Raw genomic sequence first — 20,343 nt, 5'->3', positions numbered from 1 at the left:
ACACGAGAACCAGCATCCTGGGGGGAACATCATCTATTTCAGCCCATTTTCTTTCTGCTTCTCTCCTCTTGAAGCAGAGGAAAATGCAAGAAAGAAGGGTGCTTTCCCAAGAGTCCACTTGCCACTTGGACTGGTTTTGGGTTCCTCCATCACCTCACAGTTATTTCAGCTCCTGTGATTTCCGTGTCTAAAGTTTAGCACTGAGAGCCTAAGTCACAACAGAAGGACTTTGGAAAGAGTATGTTGGTACAAATGTCCATTAGAAGTGAGAGTTAAAATTACCACGTCACTAAACACATCATTAAATCTCCAAAAGCATTTAGTTACACTTATCAAATCATGCTTATGCCCAGAACCCTTTCGGTGACAAGTGGCACAAAGTAGCTGCACCCAGGAAGCAAAATATGTGTTCAAGCACAGTAAAACTCACAAGGATGCTTTTTATGGTTACAGTGAGCAGTCTAACAGCCAGACCATGCTGAGGTAAGACAACAGGACAAGTACAGAGCCCTCGATCCCGCTCTCTCACCGTTTGTGCCCCCAGCACCCCCTTCACTGCCGCCCCCTCGCACCGGGGTGATGAAAAGTTAAAAAGACAAATATTTCACAATGCAGGGCTTTGTGCCAGCTGAACCAAACAAGTGGGGGCAGCTGAGACAGCCAAGGAGACCCGGGGGTGACGCAAGGTTTGCTCACCTCGTGTCCCTCGGGTGATCTTCGTTCATTATAATCTCATTATAATGTTAAAAACAGCACCTCCAGCAACAACAACAACAAAAAGCAATGACAGCATGAAAAAAGTACTATTTAAGTACCAGTACAAGAGAAGTGTTACTTTTTTGGTCTTTATCTAATTTGGTTTGATAAAAGAAAGTGTTATTAAATCCTACTTCAAGCGTAAACCAGAAACTAGGTCCAAAGCCTCACAGGTATTTGAGGATCTGGCTGACTTGTGAACCCCATGAGAATTAGGCACTTCTATGTCTTTTGAGATCTGCACAAGGAAAGCAGATCAGCCCGGTCAGGTGGAGCTGCTGGGGAGAAGGGTTTGACATCAGCTCCTGGATCCTCATCGCTAACATTGCAACATTGCTTGATGAGGTTGGTCACCTCACAAGCAGGGATGCAGACAAAGCGGAGACATTTAGCACCTTCTTTGCCTCTAACAGCACTGATGGGCCCTGTGTTGGAACAGTGACTGCGGGGATGATAAACTCTCAGCTGACTCTGAAACGTGTTTGAGACTTGCTGCTCCAGCTGAATGCACCTAAGGCTATGGGGTCTGATGGGATTTCTTGGCTATATTTTTCTAGGGCCAAAGGCGTTGGAGGAGGATGAAGCAGGTGCAGGCTCCACGCACGGCTTGCTTGTTGGTGGAGATGGTGCCCATACCACTGGGGACAGGTAACCCAAGCCAGGTTACAGGACACTGCTGTGCAAGCTCCCCTCTGCTTGGGACACACTGAGGCAGACCATAGGACATCAACACACAGTTAAGTCCCACTTGCAACACCATTAGTAATTTATTAACCTGCCAGTCACCACAGATTCCATCTCTGACACTGGAATGTGGATGCTCAGCTGTGCCATAGCCTGAAGAGAAGCAGCTGCTCCGCTGAGGGAAGGTAACGCAGGCTGTGCCCTAACACTCACCACCTCAGTGCTTTCTGCTTCAGTTTCCCATTTTTCTAAGTGAGAATGATGCTGGTGATTTCCCCTGTGAGGCTCTGGGATGCCAGGTGCCACCAGCTGCGGGACAGAATGGTAGGAAAACTGAGCGAAGCACTCGTGTTTCCCATGTGTGCGGAGGGGGAAAAGGTGCCCTTCCCCTCCCAGCACCGGCTCCAGAGCAGAGAGCACTTCAAAGGTAGTCGCCGGCACCCAGAGCACAGCAGGATTGTGCAGTGCACCTCGTCATGATTCTGGGCACAGGGGAGGCCCCAAATCCCACACTTGTGCTGCAGACAGCCAAGCTGGACAGTGTGAGGGGAAGAGAAAAGCAGCCTCGCTCTGCTCAGGACGAGAGAGAGTCTGTCTAGATGTGTAATACAACACAGCTCGGCAGCTTTCTCAAATCACCAAAGTGGTCTGCAAAGGCACTTCACTCCCTGTCCCATCAGGGAAGATACACCTGGGAAAAACCTTTAAAAGTGGATTTTTAGAAGAGATTCAACAGAAAGCAGAGACTCTGCAGCACCCTGGCAGAGGCAGTGGTTCATGTGTTAAGATCAGCACTGACATATCCTATGCAGGGAACACCCCACAGCAGCTGATATCCAAGACAAGTCAGAGGCTGTGGCACCTGCCGTGGCGGGGTTCAAGCAGACAAGGCCTCCTGCACGGTCTCCTCCACCCCAGCCGAGGATCCAGATTGTAGTTTCCCAGCAAGGGGGCTGTTGGGATGCAGCTGGCAGAAACGCCCCAGTGTCCAGATGGGGAAGACATTGCGGTAGGCAGTGTAACTGATGGCACACGACTTGTTGAACACCCCAGAAATGTTCTCCTGAGAGAGAGAGATAGAGAGCAAGATGGTAGGGGTGACAGGGGATCCCGGTGTGTCCAGCTCATTGCGTTCCTGAAGTCCCCCACCAAAAGCCACACATTTTCCCTTCCAGGTAAGTGAAAGCACACCATTGCAATGGCTGCATAATGACCAGGACATCTGTAACACCAGGGAACCCCTCGGAAATACTAGAGGAAAGATCTACCTGAGGCCAGTCCCCGTTGGGCAGCTGCTTATCTATCAACAGCTTGACGCCTCTTTCCAGCACTTCGATGTCAGGGTACCTGCAAAGCATGAGGGAGATGTAAGCACTCTTACTCATTCAAACTGCCTACAAACCTCCATCCATGTGCTTGAACTCAACCACCTCCACGCTGCCCCAAGCTTGTCCCAGGGTGCCTGAGGAGGTGAGGACTGCTCCTACCTGACAGCCATGAGCCCCAGCAGGGCCCAACACGTGTTGTGGATCTGCGATGTGGCACTCTGCACATAAGTGCGCTGCTCGCATGACTCGAAGTCCTCTCCCCACCCGCCGTCTGCCATCTGCTTGGAGAGGAGGAACTGGCAGGCCTGGGCCACCTCTCGGCACGCAGCCCTGCAAGGGTGGAGCATCAGACAGGGTTGGGGTCAGGGAGCGTTTGCACACCCATGTTTTCCAGCTTTAAACAGGCGCTGTGCCCCGCCCTGCGCACAGCCAGGGCTGCCCTGAGAGTTCAAGGCTCAGGCAGCGAGTGCCCTGGTGGTATCACAGGATTTGGGAAGAGCAGCACCTGGGGCAGGAGAGACCATGCACAACCAGGGCACCCACCCAGCCCCACCATGGAGTCTCTCCCTGGCCCAAGGGGTAGGTAGGGGCAGGGAAACCAGACAGCCCCTTCTCACCCATCGCGGTACGTGTGCTGCATACAGGCAAACGCCTCCAGACCAAACCAGGTGCCGTAGGTGAAGCAAACCCCCCAGCTCCTAGGAGGAAGGGGAGAGCGGTTCTGTCAGAGGTGCAAGGCCCCAGAAAGAGGCAGGCTATGACATGACCATGTTCACAGCAAGAGCAGAGCCAGGCGCAGAGCTGCAGCCTGCCCTCCTGTTCTGGAACAGACTGCCTTAGCTTATGGAATTATTTGGTACGCTGCTTTCTATGGAACTTGTTTGGAGGCTGCTTATATAAAATTCACTTAGTGTAAGTATGCTTGCTTTGCATAACTTCTGCAAGCTGCAAACTTTCGAACTTTCTGCCTTGTTATGAAAAAAAAAGCCTGAGAGTCTTCAACCTAGAAGATAACTGGGAGCTGCATCCCTGGCGATAAGGAACAGAACGGCATCTAAAAGATTACAAAACAGAAGAACGTTCTAGTTTGCCAAAAACTTTTCTCCAGCTGCAGGTGCAAAATAGCAACTGAAGGTCAGGACTTTGATGGCCCACCTGACAAAAATTAAGAGATCCAATGAAGAACAGGGAGAACCCAGACTCTGATTTTGAAATTGGGCTGGAGTGATGTGTGGGGGGTGGGGGCTTGGAGTGTGGGGGCATAATTGCCCAAGCTTTTTTTGGCTAAGGGCCCCTCTTCAGAAGGCACCCAGCTCAAGCTGCTCTACACTGTATCTTGCAAATAAATTACTTATTTAAGAAGAATTTCTGAAATCCATGCCTGAGTCTCTGCTACGGGAAACCTGAGGAAAAGGAACTTATTTAACACTTCCCCTGTGGTGCAACCACGCCCAGTCCCACCAGCACCTGCTCTCAGTTCACTCAGGCATCAGCAGACACTCTGGGACCAGAAGAGATGGAGCCATTCGAGCCCCAAGGTATCACGAATCACCTGTTCTGGCTGGGCTACAGGGAGAGGAGAGCAAAGCACGGCAGCTAGAGAAGGACCAGCCCTTCCTTCCCCTTCCAACAGAACCTGCCAGCCAGGAATGCTTCTCATCATGGTTCCTCTCACACTGGGGCAGCCAGGGAAAAACTGGGCACTGGCAACACTGCTTACCCTTCCCAGGACCCATCCGCTCGCTGCGTCTTGCGACAAAAGTCCAGGCCCTTCTGCAGAGTCTCCCTATTCAGGAAACGATACTTGTTTCAAAAGCAGCTCAGACTCAGTGGCTGCTTCATCAGGGGTATCCATCAGTCCCTCTGAGGGTTTGATGGGTCCCATTATTAGAGGTGCCAAGGGGCAAGAGCATGCAGACAGGCAGCCGTGTTGTTCAGGATCTCAGAGTCAAACCGTGCCCCAGCTGGGTGCTTTTCGGCCTCATGCCAGCACTCAGTCAGGGGATCATACGCAACTCTCATCTCAACGCCTCACCTGATCTCTGGGGCTCTGTGCTCAGGGAACTCCTTGTGGAAGTGTTTCAGTGCCTGCATGGCAGCTGACGTGCACTCCACGTAGGTGTAGTCGATCATGATGTCACCTGTCAGCAGGTGAAGTGTATCAGTGCAACAGCCCCTGTGCTGGGGAGCTCCCGAGCCACAGGCTGCCAACGTCCCCCGTGGCCCAGGGCACACGTATCCCTCTGTGTCCCTTCACAGGGGACAGGATGGCCAGCCCCGCTCAGCTTCCCTTACCAAACACCTCTGAGGGGTTCAGCAGCTCCAGTAAGTGGCCTCCACGCTTGGTTTCATATGTGGCAAAGCCTCCATCTGAGTTCCTCATACTCAGCAACTGCCCAGAGAAGCAGAGAGAGAGGCTGGGAGTGGGACACAGGCAGTACCACACCAGCCTAGTCCCAAGACACGTGTGAGGACAAAGTCAGACTCACAAGTCCATGGGCTTGGCAGCCAACCCAGGTCCCAAATCACATTGACAAGCAGGTCCAGTTTGGACCATCACATTACATTATGTCACATATGTAGCTCCGTATCACAGTAAATATGGTGTTGCCAGACCAGGCTATGGGCCTTGTACTAGCTAAGTAATACCAGATCTAACAACTCATCAAGCCTGACTTCTCTTACTTGAGCTCAGTTTAGCTGCCCATATTTCCCTGGGCCCTAATTTTTGCAGCACTTACCACATTCACGGCATCAAAGAGGCGCTCAGGGGGGACAAGCTTGGCTATGAAGGGGCACTTCTCCTGCAGTAGCATGACTGACTTCAGCCCCTCTGCTGTGCAGTCTGCCACGATCCAGCCACAGTCTCGGGTGCTGAAGGGGAAGCCACCCTGGAAAGGGGTCAGAAGGGCTCAGCACCTTCTCCTGTCCTGTTCTGTTCTTGTAAGGGCAGGAGGTGCTGATTCTTATTCCCATCCCCCTTGCCCAAATCCCTGCTCTGTTCATGCATCCTTTAGAGACCAGTTCCAGACATTGTACCTTGTTCATATGGCGATAATATTTCTGGTAGTCGGGTGGGTTCTCTGGGATCTGCAGAAGACAAAAAAACAGTGAAGGCAACAGACACATCCAGCAGGACTCTGAGAAGCAGACAAGTCTGCATGGCCAGTATGTGAGAGACACCACCAACTGGCTCTGCTCACCTGGGTGAATCGGAGGAACTCATGGGCGTTTTGGAGGCAGGATGTGAATTCAGGCATCTTCTGGGCTTCTGCCTAGAAACAGAGGTGCACAGTCAGCAAGGACTTGTGGCCACCAAATGTGCCCCTCAGGAACAAGAGGACGTGCTGGGACCTTGCTCACCTGCTGATTTAAGTGTCATTAAAGCCCAGCCCTTCATATAGCCCTTTCTATAGGTTTGCATCCATACTTTGCTTACTGTTTCCATTACAAACCTCCACAGTGAGAACTGAACCAACAACTGTTACTGGCGTCACTGAGAGAGACTATTTGCATGATCAGGTTAGGGGCTTATCAGGGCAATCACACTACTCTCCAAAAAGAACGCCTGCCATAGCTGTCTCTGCCCCAATGCAGGAAGGCAGGAGACCTGCACACTGTTCCTGGTAAGTGGCAATGCTCTGGGGGCAAGCAGAGCAGGGAGGAAGGGCTGGGGTTTTAACATAAAACTGTAGCAACTGGGAAGTCTAACCTGACCCACTCAGCCAGCGCTGTGGCCTCCTGCTTCAAAAGCAGCTGGCAAAGAGGGGCTGGACCAGCTGTGCTGGGCACCCTGCCTACCACGGCTGCGGTGGGCTCTGAGAAGATGGGCGCTTGCCTGGCTCTGGCATATGATGCAACGCCTGAATTGGCACAGCAGAGGTCTGAGGGGATGCACAGTAGGAGCTGCTGGTATTTGGGCACATGTTAGGAGGGACCATTTTCCTAAAGTAGCATGTATCACTGAGGGGTGCATTACCTCCAAGAAGGCTTGGATGGCAAAGGCAGTATCCCAGAGCTGGGATCCGTTTGTTCCCTGGAAGAGAGAAAGCAGACAGTGAGGGGTAGGTGCTGGCAGCAGCCTGACCTAGTTGTGGGGTCTACAGGACACCACATCCCTCCTGTATTACCCCCACTAGCTCCCTCCACCCTGCGTCTCAGTTTTATGATGTGCTGGCATAGAGGGGACAGATGCAGCAGCTCAGGGACAGCAAAGGGATAGGAGAGGAGCAGCTCTTCAGCCTGCTCTGTGCACAGCCAAGACAGGAGAGGTGAGTAGCAACAAGGAGCAGAGGGACACAACGAATATGAGAGAAGTACAGCTCAGTCCACATGCAGTATCAGTCTTTCTCCTTCCCTTCTCCCAGTACCCATGAGGATGAAGGGGATGTAGGCCTAGAGCTGTCCCCACAGCTCACAGCCACAGACAGCCAAACTAGCAGGACAGACACTACTCACTCCTGGCACAGCCAGGGGAAGTGGCAGTGAGACAGACAAGGCCACCAAGCACCAAAGACGAGATGCCAGGAGCTCAGGCCCAAGATGAACAAGCTATCCCATTATTCCATGGGCTGCCCCAGCACGCCAGGGTCCCTTCTCAGTCACAGCTGATCTCCTACAGCACTTCACCTGCATCTTCATGCCGTCGAGGCCCAGCCTGTAGGAGGAGAAAGCACAGCGCTGCAGTGCAGGCACAGCAAAAGTGCCAGGAAGCGGTTGGGAGCCACGGTGTGCTCCTTCCACAGGAATCACAGCCCTACGCTGTGCCAGGTGCGCCATGCTCAGCCCTTACCAGAGGTAGTCAGAGATCCTGGAAACATGCTCCTGAAAAGCTGGGGAGTTCTTCCCATCCACAAACCAGCGAACAAGCATGTTGATCGTCTTGGAAATCTGCCAAAAGCAGCACTGTCACTGCTCTGGATACAGCTTCTTCCAGCCCCTATTTCCCTCCCATCTAGCACAAAGCCGTCTAGAGGTGGTCCTGAGCTTAATCCTGACAGTTCCCACCTGTGGCATCACTCAGCATAGCTGAGTTAGTGGGACAGGGGCCATGAGATTACTCTAGAGCTTCCCCTCCTCCTCAGATCACTTTCCTGGACCACGAGGAAAAGTACCCCTCACCAGGGCCACAGCTGTCCCCATGCCCTCTGCATCTCCTGTGCCCTGTTAGCATTAAGCTCTTGAGTATCAGGAGCAGTAGGAGCTGTGCCTGAGCAAGATCTGGTGATTATGGCTACACGCCACAATTGCAAAGGACTTGGGGGCCACAAGCTGGTCCCTAAAGAGCAAAGGGCAAGATTTTTAAAGGACAGACAGTAAGTGTACTACCGGCCCAATACTTATGCACTTGGTGAATCTGTCATCAGCTGTGATGTGGTCATACAGCTCTGTGATGGCTCGCTGCCGCAGATGGGTGCTGTGGTGGGCTTCGTACATATTCATGATACCTACAGGAGAAGAAAGGGACATGCAATGAAAAACCCACCCCATGCAGTCAGATTCACTTGCCGTGCCAGGCTGCACCTGCTCACATGATGACCAGTTGAGGCAAGCATGGGAACTGCTCTGCTCCAGAGCGGCCTAAGGACCTGGGCACAAGGCCTTGCTGCTCTCAGGGAGGGAGAAGCCCAAGAATCACACAATCCATCTCCATCCCAGCTCCAGCGCACACAGTAGACCTTAAAGAGCCCTCATGATACAAGACAGCTTCAGTTCCACCACCACCAGCTCACATGACAAGGGGTCTCCTACCCCAGCCAACACCACACTCACCATAGGCAATGTCCAGCAGCCAGCTGTGCGGGGTGTACACATCACCGGCAGCCACATTGTTCCTCTGGGCTGGCCAGTCTATGCTGGCGTAGTCTTGCACGTACAGCTCCTGGCACAAGAAAACAAAGGGCATCAGCCTGGCAAGCTCAGAGCAAGCATGCAGAGGCAGCTTACTGCTGGAAGGTGGCTCTGCCGCTTGCACAAAGAGACTGCGGGTATTAGAGCTGCCACTTCACAAGCCAGAACCTGGCCACAAGGACATGGCTGGCACAGCAGGTGGTCAGGGAGCCACGTATCCTTGTTGGGGAGCCCCATGAGGGTCAGCTCCTTACCTGCCGCAAGCTCTGTATGAGCTCGTCCTCTTCTGCTGACAGACGCATGGCGTAACAGTAGCTCATGGGGAGGTAAACCTGGCGGCAATGACACCAGAGCCGGGACGGGTGGGCTGGGAACCATGTAGGAAGCAGCCTGCTCACAACAGAGAAGGTGCTACTGTGAGGAACAAGGAAGGCAAAGGGCAGCATGGAGAGATGACATGCTGACAGAGGGGTGCCCGGAGCAGGGCCTGCCATTCCCTAACCAGGCCTGCTGCTGCAATCCACCCACCAGCTGGCCTTGCTGCTGGTCTCCCAGCTGACAAGCAGCTGGAGCCCCTCAGTTCCAGGCCATAGCTGGAGTTAGCCCAGCAAACACCAGTGCCTGGGACAGCTCTGGGATGAGGCTGGTGGCAGGACTGACAATACCTCCCACCTCCACATTGAGGACAGCACATACCACATCTCTGGGAGAAGTGTGTTCATTCCTTCCCAGCTGTAAACGTTCAAGACAGCCAGCCAAAACTTCCCCCAGGAGGGGATTCCCACAGCACCTCCTACAGAGAGAGATATCGTCTTTCAGGGTTAATGCAATCATGCCAGCTCCCTGCTCGCTTCCCCATCGCAGAGTCCACTTCTCCCGTGTTTGGGAGCATGCCATTCGGGCTGGGACATGTGTCCCAAAAAGAGCAAGCAGGTAATAGTACAAAAACATAACACACTTTCCCATCATTATTTGAAAATGCAGGTGCCATCAAAGGCAACCAAGAGCAACAGCTCCTTCACTACTTGGCACCCCTCCATGTTCCAGATCTGGCCAGATCCCTCTCACCAGCATACCAGCCCCACAGCTGCTGTGCTGGGCACAACGGAGCTGACCTTTGCTGTGCAGGTTGATGCGAGCTCGCACAACGTCAGGGTCATCTGGTCCCAGGCCCAAGATCCTCAGGGCTACGTAGTTGAGTGCTGTGCCAAACACAGTCGATTTGTCTTCCACGTGCCTGTCACGTGCATACAGAGACAGCACAGCCATTAGCCAGCTATTCGCATTAGCCAGACACAACTTACTGCATGGTCTGTCTTTGTCAGGGCAAAGTGAGATACCAGGGGTGACTGTGGAAAAGGGGAGACCCAACCAACCCAGGGAGAAACACTGCTCTGCACTACCCTATCACACATGATACTTTGGCATATAGTGCCATGGAAGAGATGCAGCCAGACTTGATGCTCCAGCCACCTCTGTGACAAAAGGTGTCCCTGGAGTGGTACACAGGCGAGTCCAATGTTCCAGAGATATCACAGTTGCCATGTCCCACTCCCTAAGCCTAGGCAGAGATTTGGCAGCCTGGGCCTTAGAGATGCCATCACTAAAAGCAGCATCTTTGCTACTCACAAGCCCCAGCCTCCATCCGGGAGCTGCACAGAGCGCAAGTAGCGCACCATCTCTTTCCGAACCCCCTCGGGCAGCTGGATCTTGGCAGTGTGGCATGTGATGAGGAGACCTGGAAGATCAGACACGCCGATTCTTGTAGGAAGCTGAACGCAATGCACTCACCCCTCTTGGGGAGGGCACCCACAAAGACCTACCTGGTAGGAGGAAGAGGGGCCCGCCGTAGTCACCTGCCCAGTGCCCGTCCTCAGCCTGCAAGGCGGCGTAGAACCGCATTCCCTTGCGGGCAGCCTCCCGGGCCGTGCCGGCCGCCGCCGAGGGCCGCAGCGTCTCGCCCTGCGGGGAGACAGCGCCTCAGCCGGGGCGCCCCTCGGCGCGGCCCCGCCGCCCGTTCCCCGCCCGGTCCGCACCGTGTCCAGCCCGAGGCTGTGCTGCTCCAGCGCCGTCTGCGCCCGCCACTCGCCGCCCGCCTCGCCATCGTCCCCGTCGCCGAGGTAGCGCCAGCGCTGCCGGCCGCCCTCGCAGCGCAGCCGCCAGTCGGGCAGCGTCGTGGCCGCCGCCGAGCGCCACGGGCCGCCGCGCCGCCGCACCGGCCTGCAGCACACGGGCACCGTTAGCAGCGGCCGTCACCCCGCTCCGCCCCGCCGGTCCCGAACGCCGCGCCCGAACCCACCCGCCGTTCGCCGCCATCGCCGTCGTCGTCTCCATCACCGTCGCCGTCTCCATCACCGTCGGGCTGGGACCGGGACGGGCACCTGAGCCGCAGCCGCGCCGCCCTGAGCCGACATCGCCTCACGGGCGGCAGCCAATGGGGCCGGCAGCTCCGCCTCCGCTCCGCCTCCCCGGGCCGGTGCCGGTGCCGGGTGAGGGGACGGGCCCCGGGCGGAGCGGCCCCTCCTCGGCCACCACCCCGGCTGCTCCGGAGGACAGTGCCTGGTTCTGGGTTATAGAGGGGTTCTCACAAGGCTGTCACCCGGCCAGTCACTGCGACACCTGCCTCTTGTCTGGGGGACGGCGGGTCGAGCCAGGGAGCCCCTCGGGGACAGACGGACACCGGGGGTTGCACCGCTGGCAGAAGCGGGCAGATCCGAGCTGGGCTGCGAATGGGATTTTGTGGGACAGAAAGATGCCCGGCTGGCAAACCCTCCCGACACGGGTTGGAACCCTGCACCTGCACATTCACTTTTCCCTTTCCCTTTCCCCTTTCCTTTCCTTTCCTTTCCGCAGACATCATCTTTTCACCATCCCTGTCCCTCCAAGGCAATGCACTGTGTTTATAACGCACACTAATAAAACCTGCTCTGGGAAGGAAGCACAGGAGCCAGAGATGCTTTACTTGCTGCTATTGTGTGTTGGAAGGGCTGGGTGGGAATTCAATACGTACTTGTTTAAATGTGGTGATAAATTTCTCCCTGTCACCTTTCAGAGCGACCCAGCTTCCCTCCTATGGCAGAGGTGACAGCAGATCAAGCTATGTCAGTGGAAAGTTCAGTACAAAAGCCCAAGTTCATGGCCATAAATACTTGTGATCAAAATTAAACCTTAACTCTAAGGCCCTGGAGGCAGGGACCACCTCTATGGCTGTGCACTGCCAGGGGACCCAGGGATAAAAGGGATAAAAGAGCTGCTCCCAAATGTGGCATCCATGAGTACCCCACAGCACAAACATACCTGTGAATTAACACTTACTATATTCACACACTACAAGTTGAATTTAAAATGCTCCTCCGCTGGCAAATAGCTCTTCACTCATGCCCAGCATAACCTCAGGGATTATTTGGAGAGGATACAGTAATTTGATTTGGGAATTATAGAATTACTAGGCTTAGGTCACACACAGTCCAGCCCTGGCCGTGTTCAGTAACAGCAGAATTTTGTCAGAAGAGCTAATGGTGTGGGAGTCCTCCTGGGGGCTGTCATGGCATGAGGATAACATCTCACTTGTGCCTCATACCACTGGTCCTCACTAGGGAGAGCTCTGTTGCTCCTCTTGCAGTTTATATGGACAAAGGGAACTCGAGAGGTTCACTGATATGGGTGTTGTATTTGGGGCTTAATAGCCTGTTGTTTAATTTAGATTTAAGAAAAAAATAAAGTCACAATGAATCTGCCTGAGATGAGTCTCTATACAACCTGTCTGCCTTAGAAATTCCATTTTAGTGATGGAAGTTTTGCTTTTAATAATTGCCAAACTCCTGATACTTGGGCATTATTTTTTTTACTCATTTTTATAGGTCTGAGGTTTAGATCACAGTTGACAGGGTAAGACTCTGCTCCTGTTGTGGGTGAGCATGCTGCCTGCTGGAGACATTAAAAGCTGAAAGTGTTCCCCTGAGAAAGGGATGCCATTCAGCTTGCAAAAGCAAATGCCACAACTTACCCCTTTAATTGCAGTCCAGCACACGAGACTCCGTTCACAAGCCCTTATCTGCCAACTCCCCACCAGGAGTGGAAACATACCCCAGATTTATGCTGTAATGCCTTTTCTTGGCACAAGTTATCACATCTCCATATATTTTCTTAATGAACTTAAAAGTAGTTTCTTGTTGTTTCAGCTGAATTCAGCCAGAAACTGCCCTAAGCTCAAGGCCACACTTCAGATAAGGTAAGAGCATCCCAGTGCTTTCAACTCCAGAGAATCTGGTTCAATGGCAGCCGCACTATTTGGTGTTTTCTTAGGGGGTCACACAAAGCAGCCAAGACAGCAGCACCTGGAGGGGCCACAGCAAGATTCAGAGCTGCTCCTCAGCAAGCCTAGTGCATGGGTGTGCTGGGAGAAAAAAGCGATTGGGGAAACGGCAGTTAGCCAGAGCCCAGAATTTATGAGATGAGGTTGTGGTTCCCGAGTGGGAGGCGCCATCTTAACATTGCGAGTCTGTTCTACGGGGGCAAAAAAAGACCCACTACCCATCCCATGGAGCCTGCCCACTCCCTCCTCCTCAGGTGGAGGCGACACCTGCACAGAGATGGTGCAGGGACCATGGGGTCCCTCCTGGGACAGACACAGCCCCTCAGACCCCCTGGACCTATGTGCAGGGTACTAAATTTGGGCCATCATCTCCCTCCAACAACTTCAACAAGCACCAGCCCAATCCCCAGATGTGTCCTGGTATTTCTGCTTCTAGGCATCATGCGAGGCTTCCCATCAGGATCCCAGCTCATCTCCGCCTGCCGTGTTCGCGGGTTCAGAAACGGACACAGTGACCACGGCGCAGAGCTGGGGAACCTGCTCTCTGCAACGCTGCTCTGTGTGCTGGGACTGCGAGTACAGCTCTGTGGAGGCAGAAGCAGCTTCTTCCCCCTCCCACCCAAATTCTTCTGCTTTCCTGACTTTTTTTTCTCCCAGTTCAATGACTGCTGGCCTTTGTCTCGTGGTCTGGCAGAGCCTGGTGCCATACACACCAGAGACACAAAGAAATACATTGGCTTTTCTCCCTGAGCCTGCTATGAAAAGCCCACATTGTGTTTTACTGGGGAGGAGGAGACAGGCAGAAGGCTGAAGTGTTTTGCTCAGCCTCAGGCTCTGTAAAACCCTCTGTTTCTTTAAACACATTACCCAAAGCTCTGGCAAGGAAGTGGTGACCCTGAGCAAAGGAGCCCCAACATTAGTCTCCTATTCAAAGATCAGGATAGTGAATTTTAAAATAATGGAAGTAGCTCTTTGGGCAGCACTAAAAGCATAGCCAGCTCTCAGCCTCACATCATGCCCAGACCCTGGACGTTCACAGGCAGGCTGGGGATGACTCGGGCCAGGAGAGCAGTGTTTGCAAGGACAGGAGCCTGGACAAGGACCAGGGAAGTCACCTGGAGCTGCTCAGTAGCAGAGGCAGGAAAGCGCCGAGGTTCCTGGTGTTCACACTGGATCCTGTTGCTCCTTCCCACCCTACCAGCAGACTATTCCAGATCATTCCCTGTAAAATATGGAAGTTGGAACGGACAGTAAGAATAAGCAGGAAAGAGAATTTTAAGACTGTCCAGGTTTTGATCTGCCAAACGCTAGTTTTTCTGTTCCATTTTAAGAAAAGGTCACTTTCAATAATAACGTCAGACAATGGTTTAATGAGGCTGAGCTAGGACCTCGTCTCTGACTAGAAATGGTATGCTTTGATGCATTTTTTGGCTAATGACTGAGCTAAGATACCTACCAGATCAAATTGCTATTGATAGAGAAAAATAGTTTCTTTCCTACTGACAGAGAAGCCTATTTATAGGCAGCTCTTAAGTGAATACAAACAACCTTGGAAAAAACGGAATACTGCAAGTTTGTTGACAAACCACCTTCATCCTAGAATCACCACTGTGTAAAAGCAAGATTCCTATCCCTGGCAGCACAACGAGAGCACAGGTAACCGCTGTGGTTTGCAATGCCGTAAGTGCGAGAACTTCAGTGGTCAGGTCTACATTTAGTCAACATACTCAAGCTTAACACTGGGGAAATTAATTTTTCCCAACCTGTGCTTGAAGCTGTTACAAAAGCTTTCAAGAGCTCATACAAGGAAATAATCAATCTGGGCAGGTTTCTTTCACATCAATATGTACAAAACTGTCAAGTCAAATGGTAAGTGTTGTCTCAGTCATCACATCCACAGTAGCTTTGGGCAGCACAAAAACCACCAGGTACTATGTCTGCCCAGCAACCCCAGTCTTGCCTCTTCAATAGGACATTTTTGAAGAGGTCCAGACCTTCACAGACCTTCCTGCCCCACAACTATATGTGAAAGGCTCTTACAGTCCTCACATTACTCCACAGGAGTTGACTGCGGTAATAATATGACACCTCTGGGCTAACATACTAACAAGTTAGTATTGCTAACTTGTTTTCTTGGCAAGTAGCAACCTGTTCCTAGTCGCACTGAATCCAAAATTCAACAAAGGCCTAAGACATAAAGCAATTATTGATCCTGTGCTGAAGTGAAAAAGGCACAAATGGAATCACGCTACATCAGTAACAGCGGACAGCTTCAACATTGGCTCAACTTGGGAAACAGTGTGCCCAGGCAATGAAACACAGCAAAAAACGGCTTTCTTCAGCATGTTCTCTGTTCATCAACTACCTGCTTGTACTGTGACACCAGGAGCAGCTTGGAGAAGGACACTGCTCACTGCTCTTGCTCTGTGCCACCTCCTCCTCTCCAGATCCCCCTTCTATGCTGGCAAGGGAGGCTGCAGTGGAAGGGAACATGTACAGCTCTCAGGTTTAAATAGAAGTGCATTTAATGCCCGTGGTGCCTGCTGCGGCTGCCAGAGAACTTTTGAGCAACACCACCTGTGCAGCTGTGACATGGACAACAGGCACACACAGGCAGGAGGTCCCCCCCACTCCCCAGAAAAAAGGCTGGTGTTGCAGTTAAGGGCTGGGTGACTACCCTGTGAGACCACCATTAGAAGCCAAAACCACTCAACACAGCCTGGCAAGGCAACTCAACAGCAAGGCACGTTCCAGAACCTGGCACTGCCCCACCTTGAAGCATCAGGGAGGAGCTGCTGCTGCCAGCTCTGCCCTTCAACCACTTGCAGCTCAATACAACCACAACTCCCCCACACAGTCCCACTGCCCCCCAGACTGGTGGGGTGGCAGAGATGAGGGAGCCAGACCCATCTCAGAGGTGCACAGGCCACAGGCACCATCTGCTGTGATGGACATTCCCGTAACATGCAAAGAAACAGAACCACAGAATGTCAGAGGTTGGAAGGGACCTCAAAATCTCATCCAGTGCAATTTCCTCGCCAGAGCAGGAACACCCAGATGAGGTTCCACAGGAAGGTGTCCAGGTGGGTTTGAATGTCTGCAGAGAAGGAGACTCCACAACCTCCCTGGGTAGCCTGGTCCAGGCTCTGGCACCCTCACTGAGAAGAAGTTTCTTCTCATATTTAAATGGAACCTCTTGTGTTCCAGTTTGTGCCCATTACCCCTTGTCCTACCATTTGTTGTCACTGAGAAGAGCCTGGCTCCATCCTCCTGACACTCACCCTTTACTGATAACAATTAAGGAGGTCAGCCCTCAGTCTCCTCTTCTCCAAGCTCCAGAGCCCCAGCTCCCTCAGCCTTTCCTCACACAGGAGATGCTCCACTCCCTTCAGCATCTTTGTTGGCCTGTGCTGGACTCTCTCCAGCAGTTCCCTGTCCTTCTGGAACTGAGGGGCCCAGAACTGGACACAATACTCCAGATGCAGTCTCAACACCTCTGCCCCAGAGGCTGCTGCAGCCCTGCGTCAGAGCCCACAGGGACAGGGGCCTCCACCACTCCCACGCACTTGGCTCTGGCTGTGGGGTGCCTTGGGGCAGGTGTGGGGTCCCCAGCCCAGCCCTGACAGCGCCTGTCCAGTCATGGCTCACAATTCATTGCCTTTACTGTGGACGAGAGTGGCAGCACAAGCGATGCTGCCAGGCCGGCTTTCCTGCTGACTGCCCAGTTATTTTTTTCGCACAATGATGCTTTCTCCTCAATGGCTCCCACGGCCGTGGGCTGGCAGCGAGTCAATGCGTCCCTGTGTGCTTGGTTTCGCAGCGCGGGCCCCGTGCCCGGCTCCAGACACCCCCGCCTCCGGCTGCCATTGGCAGGGTGAGCACTGCAGCACGGCCTGGGGCTCTCCGCCCCCGGGGAATAAGAGGCTGGAGAGTCCCTGGAGCGCCTGGCCACATCGCATTGCTGTGCCGCAGCCACATCGCATCTCTGTGCCGCAGCCCCGCTGCCAGCAGGAAGGTGAGAGGGGCCAGGGATGCTGGGGCAGGCGCTTGGTTGCGGGAGAGCTGGCATGGGGGCACTGTGGCAGCTCCGAGCTCTGCCACAACAGCAGAGGCCAGTGAGGAGCGAAACGCCCCGCAGCCTTGCAAGGGGGAAGCCAGCAGCGGTGCTGGCAGCCAGCTCAGCCTGGTGCAGGCAGGGCACGGGCATGTGAAGGGCTATTAGGATGCACGCATGAAATACTTCAGGAATATTTCCTACCTGACTGGAACCAGTTTTGCAGTTCTGACATCAACTGCTGCATGGAGGAAGGTGTCAACTGGAGAGTCCGTAGGATGCGATTCAGTGCCTTCAACACTGGGCTTTGTGCTGGTGAAACAGGAGTCAGGCTGCAGGGCAGGAGATGTTTATCTGTGGGGTATGAATTAACCAAGTGTCACATAATAAGGCTTTTTTTTTTTGTTGTTCTCCCCAGCATCACTGCATTCAACAGCTTTTGGGAAGGTGGTTTTGCATCTCCCCCTTCTCGGTCAAAGTCTCTTTGGTTTGTTTGTTTGTGAAATCTGCAGCAAATGCTGCAATCCCAATTATTAACATGCCCTAAATGGTCTCCATATCAAGCGCAGGAGGAGGGAGGGTAGAGATGTGCTGATTTTGTCCTGCTGGCACACACCAAAACTGGTTCCTGCCTGGGTGGAGACAGGCCTGCAGGCAAGAAAGGCAGAGGCGAGAGTGCCTACGGCTGAGGGGACGGTAACACCTTTCTGAAGCTCCGTGTGCAGAAATTAATCCCCCTCCAGTCTCTCTCCCAAGCATGGAGAACAGAGCAATTGGTTAAGCAGTGGGAGCCAAAGAGGTGAAGCGACAACTTACCGCCTGTTGTCCAGCTCTACGCATGCAGAAAAAGCAAGAGCACCTTGCTAGAAGCCACTAGAGCTTTGCAGCCTCTCCTCTCATTTCCTCTCCTATGCTCTGCCCAGAGACCCAAGGTGCCAAACTCACATGCCGGTCCCAGGGGATGTGTTGGCTCCTGGTATGTGCCAGTCCTGTACTGGGCACTCCCCACATTGTTGCTCTCCTCTCCTTGAGAGCTCCTGCAGGCAGAGTCAAGGTCTCTCAGGAGTTTCCTCCCTGAAGCGAGAGCTTTCAGCAGGGTCTGTTTTCTGTGCAGGGTCTGGCATTCCTGATGCGTGGGGGGAGCCCCAGGGTGGTTGCACTTGCAAAGCAAAATGCATTGCTGGAGCTTGCACAGGCTAATGCACCCATCACTCCCTTTGACCTCAGGGCCACGCTGTGATCATGTCTGAGCTGGAGAAGGCCATGATTGCCATAATTGATGCGTTCCACCAGTACTCAGGGAAGGAGGGGGACAAGCACAAGCTGAAGAAATCAGAACTGAAGGAACTCATTAACAACGAGTTGACCCATTTTCTTGGCGTAAGTATTGTCCCCGTGCAGCATGCCTGGCTGGGCCCAAGGAACTGTGTTGAGCTCCACTAACTCCACCATCCCCCACGGGAACCAAGTGCAGGTGAAGGGATTTATTCATGCAGCAGTGGCTTAAACACTTTGCTCCAGCTCTGCAGGAGCAGCAGTTGGAAGGACAAAGGCAACAGCCTGTGTTGGAGGCTGGGTTTGGGGTTGGATACTAGGCAAGTGTCCATCCCTGGGAAGGGGTGACAGCCTCACCCCAAGGGGCTCAAGATGTCCCTTCCCTGCACACAGCTGTGGCTGCGGATCCCGCTTCAGGAGGGTCGCTGATGTGCAGATGCTGCTGCAGGCGCAGGGTGGTGTCCCAACACAGACGGGAAACAGCCACGAGCTATTTTCACTGTGTGTGAGCAGAGGTTTGGCCACGAGGGCACCCAAGACGTGAAGACTTGTTACAGCCTGGGCCTCGCTCTGACCCTCCCGGCTTTGGCTGTCTGTTTCTATCCCTTCAGGAGATCAAAGACCAGGAGACTGTGGACAAAGTCATGGAGGCGCTGGACAGCGACGGGGACGCAGAGTGCGACTTCCAGGAATTTGTAGCCTTCATTGCTATGGTCACCGCTGCTTGTCATGAGTTCTTTGAGCATGAGTGAGCTGCTAGGAAGCAGGTGAGCACCTCCTGCTCAGGCTGGAGAGATGCGGAGCAGCACCGCTCCGCCAGGAAAAAGACTGGGTGCGATTAGGGGCTCCTTGGAGTTAAACTTGTGCTAGATTTAAGCAGCTTATTAAGTTCTGCGGCTTTGTGAACAAGAAACACCTGCATGGCTCAGGAAAGCCTATCGGCCAGTGCCCACCTGGCTGGATGCGGTGTCGAATGCCTTGTCTCACTCTCCTTCCCTGCTGCTCTGTGCAATGGATGTGCACAGCGCTGGAGGCAGGCAGATGCTGTGATCCACGCTTGCTTGCAAAGGGAAAAGGGAAGGTCAAAGGCTGAAGGAGGAGGTGATGCAGAGGGGCTGGTTACAGGAGCCTGGTTCTGAGCCCACTGGGCTGAACGGAAAGGCTCCCATTGATCCCCATGGGCTCTGACCACCCTGTGCATGGTACTAACCCAGGCAGCACAGTCTCTGTCCCATCACAGGGGCTCAGCAGAGCTCATGCATTTCTTGGCAAATTGAGACACCCTAGGCTTGAAAGGCAAAGCATAACCATCTAACAGCCCAGGCTTTTCTCTTGTTGATGAATCCTCCTACTTTCAGCAGCCTGTAGAACTGGAAGCAACAGTGTATGAGTCTCTTGGGCTGGGGACAGCTTCTGGGCTAAGGATGTGCCTGCGCAAGGTCTCCAGGCTCAGCACAAGAGAAGCGGGGGATCCACCCAGTGTGACCAGACTGCTTTAATACAGATCATACACAGCCTTCAGTGTGTGTGGAAACGGTGAGAATAAAATGTTGTTTTGGTCTCTGGGCCATAATTGGTCTCTGGTGAAAAATGCGTCCTTTTGTCCTGTGCTGTGTGCAGCTGCCCTGCGCTGTTGGGGGAAGGTTGGAGGATGCAGCTATGGCTCATGCCCCGGCGTTTCTCGTTGGGCATCAACCCTTCAACTCCACCTGGCATCACTGTAGCTGGCCAAGCAGCTCAAAGCTGTTGCCACCACCACGCTCTGCCTGGTTGTCCAAACTGGGAGAGGTACCTGCGAGGCCAAAGAAGCGCAATGCACCGCTGTGGGACAGCTGCTGCTGTGCAGGATGTGGCTGCTGCTGCCAGGGTCTTCCAGGGGCTTGTGCTGGTGAGCGTTCGCAAAGCCAAAATGAAACCCAGGACAATTTCGCTGAAGCTTGTGCTCCTGTCTGTTTCAGTCTGCACTTGCCATCCCGCTCCGCAGTACCTGTGAGTCAGGCATTCATGGCTAGCAACATCTATAGTGACAAATTCATGACAAAGATGCCCAACATGTTGTTGTTTTTACCTCATTCCACATT

At 53.4% G+C, this 20,343-nt stretch overlaps 2 protein-coding genes across 2 annotated transcripts; one reads left to right on the top strand and one right to left on the bottom strand.

The window, feature by feature from the left end:
• Window positions 1-1,504: 1,504 nt before the first annotated feature.
• LSS (lanosterol synthase) lies at window positions 1,505-11,064 on the bottom strand. The gene is made up of 22 exons (XM_065840748.2): window positions 10,918-11,064; window positions 10,655-10,838; window positions 10,442-10,580; window positions 10,248-10,356; window positions 9,734-9,855; window positions 9,315-9,411; window positions 8,873-9,008; window positions 8,541-8,649; window positions 8,097-8,215; window positions 7,561-7,658; window positions 7,398-7,425; window positions 6,748-6,804; window positions 5,972-6,043; window positions 5,808-5,858; window positions 5,510-5,659; window positions 5,064-5,160; window positions 4,804-4,909; window positions 4,489-4,554; window positions 3,386-3,466; window positions 2,928-3,098; window positions 2,709-2,787; window positions 1,505-2,503 (listed from the first exon to the last, which is right to left on the bottom strand). The coding sequence occupies exons 1-22, from the start codon at window positions 10,968-10,970 to the stop codon at window positions 2,318-2,320; spliced, it is 2,310 nt and encodes a 769-aa protein (XP_065696820.1). The 5' UTR covers window positions 10,971-11,064; the 3' UTR covers window positions 1,505-2,317.
• Window positions 11,065-16,856: 5,792 nt separating this feature from the next.
• S100B (S100 calcium binding protein B) lies at window positions 16,857-19,839 on the top strand. The gene is made up of 3 exons (XM_065840425.2): window positions 16,857-16,948; window positions 18,215-18,367; window positions 18,874-19,839. Exons 2-3 carry the CDS (start codon window positions 18,230-18,232, stop codon window positions 19,012-19,014), a joined length of 279 nt encoding a protein of 92 aa, XP_065696497.1. The 5' UTR covers window positions 16,857-16,948; window positions 18,215-18,229; the 3' UTR covers window positions 19,015-19,839.
• Window positions 19,840-20,343: the final 504 nt, after the last annotated feature.

Source organism: Patagioenas fasciata, chromosome 7 (genome assembly GCF_037038585.1).
Source record: "Patagioenas fasciata isolate bPatFas1 chromosome 7, bPatFas1.hap1, whole genome shotgun sequence".
NCBI lineage: Eukaryota > Metazoa > Chordata > Aves > Columbiformes > Columbidae > Patagioenas > Patagioenas fasciata.
This window is presented reverse-complemented; position numbering and strand designations above follow the sequence as displayed.